At 39.6% G+C, this 16,538-nt stretch overlaps 1 protein-coding gene across 1 annotated transcript; it reads right to left on the bottom strand.

The window, feature by feature from the left end:
- Window positions 1-3,371: 3,371 nt before the first annotated feature.
- Window positions 3,372-16,495, bottom strand: rpl22 (ribosomal protein L22). The gene is made up of 4 exons (XM_073032093.1): window positions 16,352-16,495; window positions 14,403-14,504; window positions 9,855-9,976; window positions 3,372-3,577 (listed from the first exon to the last, which is right to left on the bottom strand). Exons 1-4 carry the CDS (start codon window positions 16,361-16,363, stop codon window positions 3,433-3,435), a joined length of 381 nt encoding a protein of 126 aa, XP_072888194.1. The 5' UTR covers window positions 16,364-16,495; the 3' UTR covers window positions 3,372-3,432.
- Between the last annotated feature and the right edge of the window lie 43 nt (window positions 16,496-16,538).

Raw genomic sequence — 16,538 nt, forward strand, 5'->3', positions numbered from 1 at the left:
GATTAAAAAAATTCAGAATATTGTCATCAAGCTTATTTAAAAAAAGCAATTGTTTTGAGTTAAGGATCATGAATTAAAACTTAAAATTAGATAAAAATGAAGGATTCTGAATTGTTCATTGCAAACTGCTAGAGATGGAAATGAGGCTGTTAAGCACAGATCCAATCCTTTCCATATCAATTCCTAACTCAAAGTAGAATTTATTGTCATATGCACAAGTACAGATGCAATGAAAATCTTACCATATTAGCAGCATTCACAAGAAAAACAAATTAAACTATTAATACATTTTGTTTTACGAGGAAGAACACAATTAGAACAAAAAAAAAGCCCATTTTAGTGCCAAGTCTTGCTAAACTAGTGATTAGGGATTGTGTGCATACAAATTTCTGTTCCAGACTATAAGGCATGCAGCAAGAATATTTTCAACATCTAGAGATGCTGCCTTAAAGGCAGGAGACAGGTGCAGGATAGGTGAGCTAAGAAGACAGTTAAAACAGAACTACGCCAGAGATGGACACTTGGTCCCTAAGTACATGCTGGGGGAAACAATAACCAACACTCAATGTAATGAAAACATGCCAAAGCTCAGACATTATCTGCAGGGGACAGCTAATATTTCAGACTGAAGACTAATCGTCAGAACTGGGGAAGAAGATAAATGTTAGCTTTATGTTTCAGAGAAAATGAGTTAAGGATGGATAGGTCAAATGGAATAACACTGATAAGGCAAAGCCAGCATTGTCATGGGGATAATTTGTAAAGGTCATTTGGTCAATGGGGGCATTTAGAAGAGAAAATTAACAGCTATGAAATGAAGTTAGAGTGAGCGTATAAAGGAATGGAAAAGTTGCATATGCAGGGTTGTCAGATACTTGGCTGTTCTAATGGAGAGAAAAGATGAGCCAGTATCAAAACTGGACGACTTACAGTACCAATAGCCAGTTCTGATCTTGACTGTGAAAGCATATTGTTTGAAGTTATATAATTCATCAACTCCAGAGATGCAAGTTCCTCAACCTTAACTTGGGCACCATTATAACAGGAGAGCTCACAGATAAGTCAAAATGGGAGTGAAATGGAGAAATTAAGTGGCAGGCCACAGGAAGCAGGGTCATCGCTGCCAACTCAAATCTGTTTTCTTTCTCCAGTGCAGAAGCCACGTAATGAACACCAAATATATTCTAATATGTACTGGAGATTTAATTCATTGTTTCAACTGAAGGGACAAATGTGGGTCACTGGCTGTTAAAGAGACAGGTGTTGCATCTACAGCAGTTGCATGGGAAAGTGCTGAAAACAGACCAGACCAAGGACTTAAAAATGGTTTATTCAAAATGCTGCAAGGGATGTTGTTTCTGGTAGTGTAATCTTGAAGCTGGCAGTACTTGTAAAGGATGACCTGTTGAATGCAGAGGCTGGTGCGATGGAAAGATCCGATGTACTCCAGCCTTGCTTTCCCGGGAAAGTTGAGAACAGAGGCAAAGCTAAGTGCTCTGTCAATTATGATAGGGAAAAAAAATAAGGTTTAGGAAGACAACATATCAGAGGCATCTGCATGGCAAGTCTTATCTTTAGAGCAAATTGGATGGAGAAATTGGAAGAAGTGGAGTGCAGTCCTTACAGGATGCAGGGTGGAACTGTTATTATTTTAATAGTATCCTGACACTCAAGGTGACGACAGATATGCAGAGGGAAAAGATTCAAAGACAGGTGAAATGGTGAGAGTTGGGTGGATACTAGGAATCGTTCAAGGGAAATGACATCATAGGCTAGGAAGGCATCTCAGAGACACAATCTGTAAATTTGTAAACTGGAGGTCAGAGGCCAATCTGGACAAAATTAATTACCCTGGATGGTACAAGAGGAGGAAATCTGTAGAACTAAATGCATATTTAGTGTCAGCAATGCACTAAGACAGTGAACTAGTCAAGGCACCATAAAGGATGATTAATATCAGTTATCTGCGGCATCCAAGATCACTCCAAATTGTTAGCCAGATTGTGACCATGGAGTATTTAAAAACACAAAGATAGTGTGCATTCAAATAAGAAGTGAATAAAAGAGCTGGGCATAAAATCACTGAAACTCCACGCACCTCAGAATTTGCAAATCTAATAGGGAAAATTAACATATTTATAAATACAGTGGATTCCAATTAATTGGGCATTCAGTTAATCAGGACAGCTCTTAAAGAACAAAAATGAATTAAAAAAATAGCCAGGATTTCCTTCATTTATTTGGTACATTATGCCACTTAATTGGGACAGGATACTGTTGCCAAAGAGTTTCTAACTAGGATCAGATGTGTGCACTTGTAGTGTTTAATGGCCACACACCATACTTAGAGCGCATAGTTTTGAATAGCGTCAGCTGCATGTGCTTCTGTTTAAAAAAACCAGTGATTTGAACAGTAATAGTTGGCAAGAAATAAGCAAGACAATTTACAACTGTTTTGCTCACGGTTTCAGCATTCAGGCTTGGAGATGCCAGAAACAACTGGGAGTGAAAATCAAACGATTTCACTGCTTCAAGTTAGGCACTATGAAAAATTATGAAGGTATTGACAATCATCTTGAATGTTACAATGAAAATGTAGATTTGGAGGATGCAATCCGAAAATTGTACAAAGGCATTCCATTATCTATGCTAGGTGCCTGCACTGATTTTGTTCATTTACTGTCAACCGGATGAATACAGCAGCACACACTCAGCTCTGACCTGTGGCTCCAAAGAGCTGTTAGCCGACATACCATGGATCACTGCTGTAACAGGTAGCCAATGGACATTATACCACAATGAGACAGGGACATGCCTGAATTAGCATGCAGTGTCAGCTCTGGCGTACTGGGCAGATGAGATCTACAGTGAGATCCAACCATCAGGAAGGCAGTTCTGCAACACTCTGAAGATAGAAGGGCATGATGAAGTACAGAAGTTATGGTCAACCACTGCAACCTTCGAAGGAACCCTAGTTGTGATGACCTTCGGACCACTGGATCCAGACTTCCGAGGTCGAGTGTGGAACCGCTCCGGTGCAATGGTGTCTCCACTTTAAAAACTCTCCCGCACAGGTTTCCTGGCATCACCAAATACGAGCAACCAACCACAAAATGAACTATTAAGAACTAATACAGTTTTATAGCATAATAGTAGTATTGTTGGTGTTCTAATTTGTTCTGTACTTTATTTAAACACATAATTTGTAGCTTTTAAACTACTTCCATGAAACTTCGGCTAATTGGGACAGCCACTAAATTAGACCAAAATGTACTAATCCCAATAAACCGGATCCACTGTATTTAAGTAAATACTAAACTGAGAAGACTACAGCAGTCTTCTAAGTAAAAACAGAACCCAAAGCGGCTTGATTTTCCTTTTAACCAATTTTATTGAATATAATTTGTACAAAAGTCCACACCAGGCTAGGGCTTAATCTTCATCCTCTTCCTCTTCTTCATCCTGGTTAATCTGGAAGTAACGGAGCTCATAGCTCTCTTTACTATTTGCAACTACGCGAAGCCAGTCACGCAGGTTGTTCTTTTTGAGGTACTTCTTTGTGAGGTATTTCAGGTACCTGAAGAAATGGAACAGAAAGTTAATAATTAAGGGACTTGGATTTTCTCAGTCTCTCCCATTCAAATATCCACCCACCCATTTCTCTCAGCCTAAACTCCAAGCCTGTCAAATGCAGACTCCATTTCTTTTCACTCCTTTCAACTCCTGGAAGTTTTGTATCAAGTTTCAATCATTCAAGTCTGAAAAACATAAGGAATTACATCAAATCTAATACAAATGCAAGAACCAGTAAATTTAGATGAGTTTATCAACGAGAGACGAAGGTGACTTTCTCAACAAGACTTAAAATTCCAGTTTCATTTGCCCAATCCAGACTCATATTCAACACAGGACAAAGTCAAATCTGGGGTCTTTTGTCATATTAAGCTCAATCCATCATCAGGCTCCAGAACTTGCAGGTTTTAGATTATTAAGCAGCTGAACTTTTTGACTCTGTTCATCAGTGTCAAGTTAAATGCACACCCTGAGGATGTGAAGGAGACAGCAGAGTAAGGTGATGTGCAGGGGAAGGTTGTAGAGGAATCAGTAGGCGCAGGGCCTTGTTAGCACCAGAAGGCAGAGAGAAAAAAATTAGTTCGTGGAACTCCCTGAAAACATTTCCAGGGCTGAATCAGGCCAAGGGCTGTACTGCATTTCCTCCAGTCTGGATCTGAGAGGAAGCAATGTGACTAATAACCCAAGCACAGCACCTTCAGGGTCATCAATGCCGAATGACACCTTGCCCATATATCAATCAAAGAATGATGGCCAAAAGTAGAGAAAAGACAATGACCGGATCAGACTAAGAGCCACAGAAAGCTCCAAAAACAAATATGCCTATTGAATTTAGTCAGATTGAACTTCCCTGAGTTATCAGTCATTTCTACAATTCAGTCACTTTTTTTCTACAATCCTACAATTTAGGTAAGGTCTTAGTTATGATCATAGCAAGATATGCTTAACAATCAAGGAGCAGGGCTAAAATAAATTGTCTACTACTTCAATGCACCCAACATCACTTCCTGAACAATACATTTCAGCCCAACAAGGAGACATCCGGGATTTAAAACAATGATATTGGATAGATACTTAAAATTTTAGTAAGAATTCAGTAATGTAAAAGTGCAATGATAAACTAGGATTAAACTGAGCAAAAGCTAATTTTACTACACTGATGCATGATTTAGTGATGGCAGACTCAAAACTGTTACTTGGGCAATTGGAGATGTTCAAAGAGGAGGGTCTAAATCTAAAAATGCTACATACATTTTCAGGACTTTAGAGTAGAATAAAACCAAAGAAGCTCCCACCTTGCACTAATACACCAATACTGTAGAGTTATACTAAAGTGGCGGGAAGAAATTTTAAAGAAAATTCTGAAGGTACACAAATATACAAACACATAAATGGCTAGAGGATGAAGATACGAGCATTGACCAGAGATCAATAACCTTATCTTATAGAAACTGGGCGTGGCTCTACAGGAACCACTTGTTCACAAGGGGACAATACCAATATTGCAGACAAAGATTTATGTAACGTAATGAACATTAAAAAGTAATGTCACCAAGTAACCTACTAACCCGTACACCTTTGTAATGTGGGAGAAAATTAGAGCACTGGAGGAAACCCATGCAGTCACAGTGAGAACAGTTCAGCAGCTGAACTGAACCAAGTTTGTTGACACATAACACTAACTGCTACGCTACTGTGCTACCATAATTATGAGAAACAATAACAAATTCTGAGCCTATTTAAATTATTAAAGGACAGTTAGCAAGGATATTAAAGGAAGACGGTACAATACTGAATTGAAATAATGAGACACTGCAATGGTAGAACATGATGAAATTTAGTGATTTTTTTTTAAAAAGTTTACACGGTATGACTTACCAAACTAAAAAAATCCCAGCATTTTAAAAATGATCATGAGCTTTTAAAAAATTGTTTTGATGAATAGAAAGCTGTTCGCAGAATTCACTGCTAGTTCCCTTGATTTTCACAATATGCAAACATTGCAAAGAGTAGTTGTTACACATCACCTCACACTTGCCGGGATTAAATATGCCAGCACAGGATATCAACAGAATGGTCTCTTAAGATTTAAGGAGTAATTCTAATGAGGCCGGCTAACTATAGAAAAAAAATTAACTATTCTCAGTATTAAAAAGGTACCAGAAAAATCTGGCAAGTAGCAAGTACTACATACTGTAGCTATTAATTTGGAGATAGGCCTTTTAACTTTAAGTCCTAATGTGTATAAACCCCACAAGCCTGCTCCCATTTTCACCAAAAATTTGCATATCCCACTTAATAACTTGCATGATACTAAAACCGACTTAGTTCTGGGGGTGGGAAGAGGGTGAGAAAGAGAGAGAGAGCGAGACACACATAATCATGCTTGTTTTGTATATTTTAGTTCTCTTCTCAGCCTCCTTCACTCCAGGAAAAACAAATCCTGCCTACTCAATCCAACTCCTGAATTCAAGTCCTCCAGTTGAGGCACCATCTCCAAGTGCAATCTAATCAGTGTTTTAAATTGCTGAATGGCCCAATCCTTACATTTTATTCCCTAACCTATGAAAGCATGATGTCAATGTCCTCTTCACCACCCTCTTGATGTGTTATCACTTTCAGGAAACTATGGACTTGGACACTTGGGTCTTTGTTCATCAATATTCCTTAGTGCTCTACCCCACTGACTTCCAAAATGCATTTCCTCACACTTCAATCAAATTCAATCAGTCAATACTCCAGCCAACTTGGTTTTGTACACTGTAGACCATAGGTGTCAAACACAAGGCCCGCGGGCCATATCCGGCCCGGCATACAATTATATCCGGCCCGCGAGATCATTTTAGATAGATCTATTATTTTAATTATTAATGGCCCGGCGATATGAAGCGCTGATAACACACAAACTACAGATCCCATAATGCAGCGCAACAGCTGCCGATAGGCTACCCGGGAACATTCCCACGTCAAGCATCTGTTGCTGTATACAACGCTATTCTGAAGTCAAAGCTGCAGTGTAATGGGACACTAAAGGCAAAGTACGACACTGCAGGGCCCGTACAGTTTATTTGCTCCATTCCTGAAGCAATGCCTCAGCTCCGTCTACATGCGGCTCGAACCTTGTGCATGTTTGGTAGCACATATCTGTGTGAGAAGCTTTTCTCAGTGATGAAGATTAACAAAACATCACACAGGAGTCGTCTCACTGATGAACACCTGCAGTCCATCCTGAGAATCTCCACAACACAGAACCTTACACCAAACCTAAACGAACTTATTGCCAAGAAAAGATGTCAAGCATCCAGCTCTGACAAAACGGCATAAGAGCAAAGAAAACTGAGTGTTTTGATTTGCTGTTGTTTTAACTTTTGCTGAAAAGCACAAATTTTATTTGTATTTTCAGGGTTTTTTTGCAGCATGCTCATATTTCTAACTTGTATAATACTGACAGGAGATATTTTTATGGAGAGCAAAATATTTAAGTTATTTAAAGTTTTAGTTTATTTTTTCTGGAATAATATTCCTGTCTGTTTTTATTCATATTTATGTTCAAAAAATGTTTAGTTTTAGTGTGTTCAATAAATGTTTATCCTGTTCGACCCGTGACCTAAAGTGTGCTTTGAGTTTTGGCCCCATGTGCAATTGAGTTCGACGCCTCTGCTGTAGACGATCTTCCTTGCTATCCATAGCACATCAGTTTTCATGTTATCTGTAAACTTGTTAATCACTAAAAAATAACATTCCTTAATGACTATAGCACAGTGGCTCTGACATCCATCATGAAGTGCCTAGGGATGCTGGTCAAAGCATCAACTCCAGCCTCCTATTTAACTCCCTGCATGGTCAGCAGATTCTCTATCTACAAGTTTGCAGATGACACCACCATAATCAACCAAATCTCAAATAACGATGAGTTGCAGTACAGTAGTGGTCACCAGCCCTTTTTAAGCCCAAGATCCCCTACCTTAGCCTTAGTAAAAGGCAAGATCGACCCCAGATCAATTAGTTACATGCATGCGTACCAGGGCAGAAAAGACCGGAAGTAAAATCTTGCAACCCGGAAGTAGAAATAATGTATAAACACCAGGGGTACCCATCCTTTTCTTGCACCGCAGACCGGTTTAATAGACAATATTCTTGCCGACTAGCCGACCGGGGGGTGGGGGTGTTAAACACAAAGGGAATACAGCGATACTTGAAGCAGGTTCCTTATGTCCAGTCTATTCCACAATTTAGTTTTTGCGGCTCTTGGCACTTAGCTTCTGTCCCACGCTACTCATGTTTTTTCCGCTGAGAAAATGAAGTGGGTTTGTCTTTAAGTGCAGGGTGCTTGGACTCAAGGTACCAAAGCAGTTTTGAGGGCTTCATTGCCTCATTAGACAGCCTCCAGGTCCGAGCTCCAGCCTCCCTGGACGGTGCAGTTGGTCATGGGTCATGTGAGAGGACAAGGTCAGGGCCGGAGGTCCCCATGCCGGGGCAGCGGCGGTCGCAGTCCGAAGAGAGTGACCGACCGAGTGAGGAGTGCAACAGGGCGGGCACACACCCACCCCCCTTGTAGGATCTGTCAGTTGACAAAAGTAGATTGCAGCACGGTAGCTGCTCTGATACTTACGAAACACTGAGCCCAAATTAGGTCGTCTGCAAATATTTTAGCACCGGATTCCCCACAAACATTCGGTGTGTTAAACAGGTTTAGAGGCAGCGCCCATCTGTCCGTGCTCCAGGCCAGCAGCAACTGCACTTCCCATCGGCCGCGTGAAGCCAACCAGTGACCCCTGCCACTAGGGTGTCACTGCGGTTAGGTGACTGATGACCTTGCATGCGTTCAAGTTCAACAGTGGGCCTGACAGGGAATGAGGAAAGGTGCAGCTGACTAATATCGTTTCCTCGTGGCCCGGTGGTTGGGGACCACTCAAGTACAGTGTAGTGCAGGGGGAGCCACACACATGCGCACTGGGCAGAAAGAACGGAACTAAAACCCCGCAACCTGGAAACAATCTCTCAACAGTATTTGTGTATTTATTTTTCATTTTTTTCGGGATCTACTAGGAAAGTCTCAAAGATCGACAAGTTGGCAACCACTACAATACAGGAAGAAGAGAGCCTAGTGACTGCTCCCTCAAATTCAGCACAACAAAAGAGCTGATCATTGTTTACATCAACAGTACTGAAGTCGAGAGTTGAGAGCTTCAAGATATAGCCCTGATGCAACCACAGATGCCATGACCAAGACAGCACCCCAGCATCTCTATTTCTTCAGGCGGCTAAAGAAATCTGGCACATCCCCATTGACCATCACTATTTCTTTTTATAGATGCATCCTAGAAAGCATGCTATCCAGAAGCACCTTGGAATAACAATTACTCTGCCCGAGACCACAAAAAAAAAAACGCAGAGTTTTAGACCCAACTTACACTGCATGGACTCTATATTTCTCACTGCCTTGGTAAAGCAACCAGCATAATTGAAGATCCCACGTACCCCCAGATATTCTTCTCCCACCCCCCCCACAACCATGCTTTCACAGGCAACTTCCATCCCACTATAGGTCTACTAAACACAATAAGGAATCCTGACCTCACAATCTACTTTTTCATGGGTTTGCACCTTACTGTCTACCTGCACTTTTTCTAATCTATAATTGTTCTGCATTCTGTTATTGGTTTTCATTGCATTACCTGAAAGAACTGATGTAATGGAATGATCTATATGGGTGGCATTCAATCAAGTTTTTCCACTGTAGCTCAACACATGACAATAATATCAATCTTAATTAGCACACCTCCTACATTCACATCCAAGTCATTAATATGTCACAAGCAACAAAAGTCCTAACATGGATCCCTAGGATACAGCACTAGTCAAAGACATGCAATCATAACACCCTTCCACCACAATTCTCTGAAGTTAAGAGGTTTCTCCTAAATGATCCACATCTTTTACCTTCAGCTTCTACTTTCACTGAAGGAAAAGTTTCCTCAACTACCAGACTAATGTTCTACTGCTGTATGGTTTGTTTCCTCTACTTGAAACTTAGAGAAAACAGGTTTATTTAGTTACTACATTCTCATTCTAAAAATTTAGTGCATTCGCTGCAAATTATCAAATTTTGTTTACAATTCCAAGGCCAATTTTTTTTAAAAAATCCAGCATTAATCCTTTGGAACATCACTTCTCATCTTTTGTTAGTCCAAGTGAAATATTTATTTTAAGAGATGGCTTTTGAAAAGGAGTCTTCCATTAATGCAGCGCAATTGCTTCTCCCTTGCCTTCCAACTCACCTCTTTGAGAAAGGGACCTCAGAGGTAATAGTGATCTTACTCTTATTCCTCTCGATGGTTACAACATTGCCCAAGTTGCCAGCTTTACCATTCACTTTAATGCGTTCCTGCAGAAACTGCTCCTGTAAAAGGAAAAATAGTGAGTTATTAAATTCCCTGCTGATCGCATGGGAGAAAATGTATGTGGCAAAAGTCAGTAAGTGTGTGAGAGCCATTTCTGGTATATAACCAAGCTGTACAAAGAGTAAGGTAACATCTCCCACAAAGACAGCCTGAAAATAATCTTCCTGAAAAGTAGGCAGGTAGGCACAGAACTGATTTAAAGTAATACTTGCCTCAATCTAGCTGATTGGCCAGGCAGTGCTGCCTAGATGTGAATGACAACGAAGGTGCAAAATCTCTACAATTAAGCCTTCGATAACTTCACCAGAAAGGATAAAACTGCTCCCAGTTTCACACATATGTTGTAAGGTAAATTTGACAATTGACAATCTGAACATTAGCTATAAAAATCTATTCACACTGTAGCTACTAAGTGTGTGAAAGGACTTTCCAATTACACGTGACCCAGTGAAGAGAGTGCAATGCTGCCATTCTAATGCTCACAGGCCAACACAATCTACAGAAATCTAGCAAAGTTCATCAGTCAATAGACTACTGAAGTTAAATTTACATTTACTACGAAATGCTTCCACATTACAAGTATTCTTTGACTATTAATAATTGTTACTGGACCATTCCACTTGGACCTTGAAACAAAAAAAAGGCACAGAATGAAGTTTCCAGATTTCTTCCTATTAAATTTAGATTGTGAGTACCGCATGCTGAACTAGTCCACGGCACTTGAGGAAAACTGGCAATAGCTCAAGAGGTGGAAAGCAAAGTAACAGACCTTCCATAATCTTAGCTGGCCATGATTCATCTTCAAAATCAATTCTACTTTCCCACCTTTAAAAAAGCCACAGGAAATGGCAGCATGATACTAAACTGTACTTGGATGTGGTTGACTGTAGACCATCCCAACTACGCTGCAGCCACAGTAACAAGCACACTATATAATATACCAGTCTATGTTCAGGAGCCCTCATCAGCTCCTCGTTAGGAATCGTTAGTAGAACAAAGGCCTTAATTTACCCTGGATACAGAATAAACACATTGTCTTTTAAAAAACAGAAATTGGGCATAAAGGAAAATTCCTGGTGTTTATTAGCTCTCTTAGTAGATTATATAACTCCAATCACCCTGTTTCAGCCAGAATTCCAAACCAAGTACTGAGAATTCATCACTCATATTTGAGTCCTTCAGTGTCCGAATACATAGCTAATATCAATCTTTAAAATGTACTACAAATTAATTTGGCATTGTACTTCTGACCTGTGCCAGAAGAGACCAGGTCTAACCAAATGGTCGCTAAGTGAGAATGAGCTCATAGCCTATTCCATGATGTCACTCCCCCATCCTTCAGCAAAAAAATCACAAGCTAAAATTTTTTTACAGGGGATATCAAAGGCAAGGGCAAACATCACCAAATTACAATTAAGTAATGCCAAATGATTGTTTTTTAAAAAATTTCAGTCAACTGGTATTTTGATTAAAAGGCAAAGGAAAATCCAACGTACTCCACACAATTTTCAATGTTTCCCAACTGACTCATTCACAGAATAAATGCACCCTTGGCGTAGCAGTCATTAGAACATCTTGCACACAATTTACATTGCTTGAGCTGCTCAACCACAAGCTTAGTTCTACATCTAAGGTTAGACACTGAAGAGTACACAAATTGAGATCAGGTTATCATTCTCAATATTCAGCAAACTGTATAGAAATACATGGCCCTAGTCACCAAGCTGTCCAGAGCAACAGCATCAAATTAGAAAACAACTGATTCAGGAATACAGGTGAGATGAGTAAGGAAGGGAATCTGCTACTGTATCCAAGCATAGATCAATCAACCTATTGAGCCCAAGGACAGATGAGGAAAAGTCAACTAGGTCATTAGTTTGATGTGAAAAAATTGCTGAATGGCACTCGATCGGCATTTATAGTGTAGCTTGCAGCCAAGCCAGCAACACTGTGTAATAAACATACAAAAAACTAGAAATCACACCACACTGCTAGAAACTGACTCCATGCTACTGATGTTCATAAGCACAGAACTACATTTCCACCCTACAAAAGGTTCTTCAATTCATCCACAGGCAATCTCTCCCAATCCTTTACCCGCTGTCTCTCTGCTTACCCTGAAGAACACGGAGTACCAAACATGCTGGGCCAAGGAATGTAGTTTCTAACATGGTCCAATTTGTTACAGGGTTCTGGTCAGAAGCCCTGCCACCAACTGCTCTGAAAGCTTCAACAGCAAGTCCCTAACCTCGGTTACAATGTCTACGTTTTTAAACTGATATTAAAAAATATTTAAACTAGTAGCACATTAACATTCAAAATTTTTAAAGATAAACCAAAAACATACAGAAATATACAAATAATCCAAAACACTTAAGCTAGCCACAGTAATACAAAAAGATTTTGCCCTTTACCTTAAACAACTCCCCAACAACCCCTACTGAAAGTAATGGGGTCTCCTATCCTTGCAATGGCACAGTTCCGAAATTGTAGTTCTATCTGAAAGATTGGGATCCACTGCTGGACTCCCTTCTACAATCTGAATTTGTCAATAAGCCTGGGACTTACACATTTGACAATTCCCGTCATTTTTTCATGTAAATTCATGGCTGCGTGGGAAGATCTCTATCAGTGTTGCAACAAAAAGCAGCCAAAAATACAACCAGTAAAGACTTTCCATCTCGCTTACATTGAAATAATTGAAGAACTGGATAAACAACCTCATGCTCAAGCAGTGACAATTCAAATGATCAATAAAACCAAATACTTCTCTTACTGAGCACAGTCACATCCCATTTTTCTATCAGTTAACCTGTCCGCTTTATCAGCTTATATAGATTCCATAAAACTTCTGAGCCAATCCCATAATTTTATAATGATGAATCTTATAATTCTGCGGATCATAAGAAAATCAGAATGCCTAGAAAATAAAAACACCTTTTTCCAACTGGATCATGATCCTAGCATCGTTGTTTCTCAATGATTACGGGAGACGTTGGTTGCCATAGAGCTAATTTCTTGGAAGAATATAAATTTAAAGCTCAATTTGTAATGCTCACTTGAATTGGCTCTGGGTACGAATGAACAACTATTCTAACATTTAAATATTACAGGTACACCGTCTATTAAAGAGATGAACTATTGAGATTTGTATCTATCCATATTTCATTACATCGGTTCATCTGAATTATTCTATTCAAAATTAACTTCTAGCATCACAAAGATAACAGTTTTTCATATTAATGGAAGTGTGTATGCAAACTTAGGCATGTGAGAGCAGGGACAGGAATGCGTAAGTAAAACAGAACTGATGGAAATGCAGAAGAGCCCACAGACTTGATTCAAATGGCTTCATGTCTAAAATATGAGAAAGTGGAACAAAATTTTAACTCTCAATGTTCCTAGGTACACACATTTACACATGGGCAAAGTTCTGAAAAATAATGCATAACACTAGCGATTACAAAATAAATTTAATTCATAAATCTTCCACTTTTAAATTTTGATTGCCTGTAAGTCATCAGCTAACACCAAATAAAGAAGGCATTTACATGATTTGTAACTGATGAAATTAAATGAAGTACAGTACTGGGAATATGGTTGGCACAAGTAAGTCTAATAGAAAAACAGCAATTAGCAGGTATTTTGCACCAGGATATCATTCTAAATCCACTTATGCAATTGTCTGAATTTGCTTTTATTACAAATATTAAAATGCAGCATCACAGTGAAAAAGTACTACCATAATACCCCAGTGAAGTTAACATCAAAACAAGGTGCACTGAAATACAATGCTTCTCACACCCTTTGATTCAGAGCAAATACAACCAGGATGAGTCTGAAAGTCATTGTGAAAGACATCCTTGTCACTCCTCTCACTTGCCCAAATTTGCATACAAACTGTTACCTTTGTGATGCCAGAAGTTAACTTTGAATAGAATAATTCAGATGAACCAATGTAATGAAATATGGATAGATACAAATCTCAATTGTCCATCTCTTTAATAGACTTGGTGTACCGGTGTACCTGTAATATTTAAAAGCTAAATAGTTGTTCATTCGTACCCAGAGCCAATTCAAGTGAGCAGTGCAAACTAAGCTTTAAATTTATATTCTTCAAGAAATTAACTCCATGGTAACCAACATCTCCCGTAATCATTGAGAAACAACGATGCTAGGACCATGATCCAGTTGGAAAAAGGTGTTTTTATTTTTTTGGCATTTTGATTTTCTTCTGATCCACAGAATTATAGAATTCATTATAGAATAATAGGATTGGCTCAGCAGTTTTATGGAATCTATGGAACCACCAAAAGATTTTTAAAAACTCACAAAATACCACTGGCAGTTTCAGTGTCACATATATCAGTGAGACAAGGCCACATCTGTGGACCATACTAGCTCAGAAATATTAGGTAGACTTACAAAATTAGAAGCATCCATGATTCCATCTTCCACAGGATGCGTGCAGTCCAAGGTGAACTTCAGCACTTGCTTCTTCTTCTTGCCTCTCATTAGAAGCTTTTTCTGTGAAGAAGTCCAACAAGAAATTAAACATTGAAGAGATGCAAGAAGTGCAATTTATATCTAACTTTTGATCTGGTGACTGATATTTGTTCAGAGAGCAGGTTGATTTACTTTAGTTGCAGGCACCAAAGTACAGTGAAAATCTCTGTGTTGCATTACAGCCGTTCTGTTCAGTCCCCCACGTTAGTACATCAAGGTAATACAAGGGAAAACAGTATCAAAGTGCAGTGCAGTCTGAAAATAAGGTACAGTCATGAGGTAGTTTGAGGGGCAAAATAGGCAATATACAGCCAAATGAGACTAGCTTAGATGAGAATCTTGGTCAACAAGGGCCTACTTCTGTGGTGAATGACTTTTAATACTATATTTTGAACATGAACTAGTTATGAAAAATAATCTTCTCATTTCAGTATTGCCCTTGGTTGGGATGCTTTATGAGCCCTTGGGAAAGATGAAGAGCAACAAATAGTTGCCATAAAGAGCAAAGAGCTAGAGAATTTCAGCAGCTTCTGTGCAGGAAAAGGGAAACAGTCAATGGTCATTTCCATCCATGGATGCAGCTCAACCTGTTCAGTTCCATCACCAGTTTGTGTTTTTTTTTGCTACTGTCACTTGTGCTTGCCATGAAATGAAACATCTCTGTAACAGCGCTGGAGATCAAACTCTACAGCTAGCTGGATACTCAAATCAGTTTTCAGAGCTGTGCAATTGGATTAGATATTCGTGTCAGTTTTGGCACAGCTGGAAAGTGGTGCTAGCTAGTGGGATGGTTATAAATAGGAGGAATTTCAGTTTTTTTGTCATCTGCTGTCAGAGACATTTACAAACATATATCACTGTTGGATTAGGGTTAGGATAATCCTAAGAAAAATGGCCATTGCTAGATCTATGCAATTTACAGCAATAATGAGCTGGGTTTCCACATTCATTCACAGTGCAAGATTTTGACTGTACCAATCCATTCTAAATTTTTCTGAAGTGGATTATATTTGCACTTCATGTCAGAGTATTATATTCCCTTTGCTCCTTCCATCCCTCTTTTCAGTTCTGTTGTGAAAACTTTCTAACGTTCTAAAATGTTAATTGTCAGTATTTTCTAAGATGTTGTTTAATCTACTGAAGGTTTCTAGCACTGACCACACTTATGTGTCCAAATAAATATAAGTGTGACGGGAAAGCACAGCTGATTTCCTTCCCCGAAGGAAGCAAATAAATCTGATGTATTTTTAATTCAGTTCGATGGCTTCATGATTATAATTACTGAGACAAGCTTTTAAAATTAAAGTTCCCTAGTTGCTTTCTTGAGATCTACACTCAAGTCTCCACATCGAGGTACATTTTGTCTCTCAAATAACAGCATTTAACACTTGCTGTAAATTTACAACAATGGTATATTTAACCTAAGAACCTTCAAGTCGGACAAAGTGAAAACCGGTCCCTTTTAAGGCTTTACATTTATTTTATTTATTTCTAAATGTAATTAAATGAGTTGAAAACTTTATTTAACACGTGCGACACACGTTAAGAAACATCACCCCAACAGCTCAACCCAAGAATTAAAACAACTAATCCTACCAGAAATAAGGACTGTGTTAATTCTCGGACCAGCGGATGCAAAACCCGAGTCTGGTCACCACGTTAAAACTCCCACCCGAGGCCACGGCCTAACGCTCAGGCCTACACCCAGCGGCCTACCCACTGCCTGTCTACCCTGGTGGGGAGGACAAGTCGAACCAACTATCACAATAAAAGGAGCATAAAATGTCATAGTTTCGGAGCCCAGTAAGAACCACGCGGCTTTTCCACCACATCTACGATCACCAACTGAAACGCGGCGGCGGACTCACCGCAGGAGCCATGTCTCGAAAAGATGGCTGAGCAAAAGAGAGAGAGCAGGGAGAGCGATCGCACGCAGGCGCACTAATCCATCAAAGCGCCTTCCCGCGGAGCACCAATCACAGTCCAACCGCCCCGCATGCGCCAAACCGGCACGGTCGACGACGCAGCAGGGGGAGGGCGCCTGCGCGAAACTGG

Source organism: Hemitrygon akajei, chromosome 29 (assembly GCF_048418815.1).
Source record: "Hemitrygon akajei chromosome 29, sHemAka1.3, whole genome shotgun sequence".
Lineage (NCBI taxonomy): Eukaryota > Metazoa > Chordata > Chondrichthyes > Myliobatiformes > Dasyatidae > Hemitrygon > Hemitrygon akajei.

Coding starts and splice junctions, on each gene's coding strand:
- rpl22 (XM_073032093.1), bottom strand. Junction 9,977..14,402: donor TCATGGATGCTTCTAATTTT/GTAAGTCTACCT, acceptor TTCCTTTTACAG/GAGCAGTTTCTGCAGGAACG. Junction 3,578..9,854: donor GAGGTCCCTTTCTCAAAGAG/GTGAGTTGGAAG, acceptor CCATTTCTTCAG/GTACCTGAAATACCTCACAA.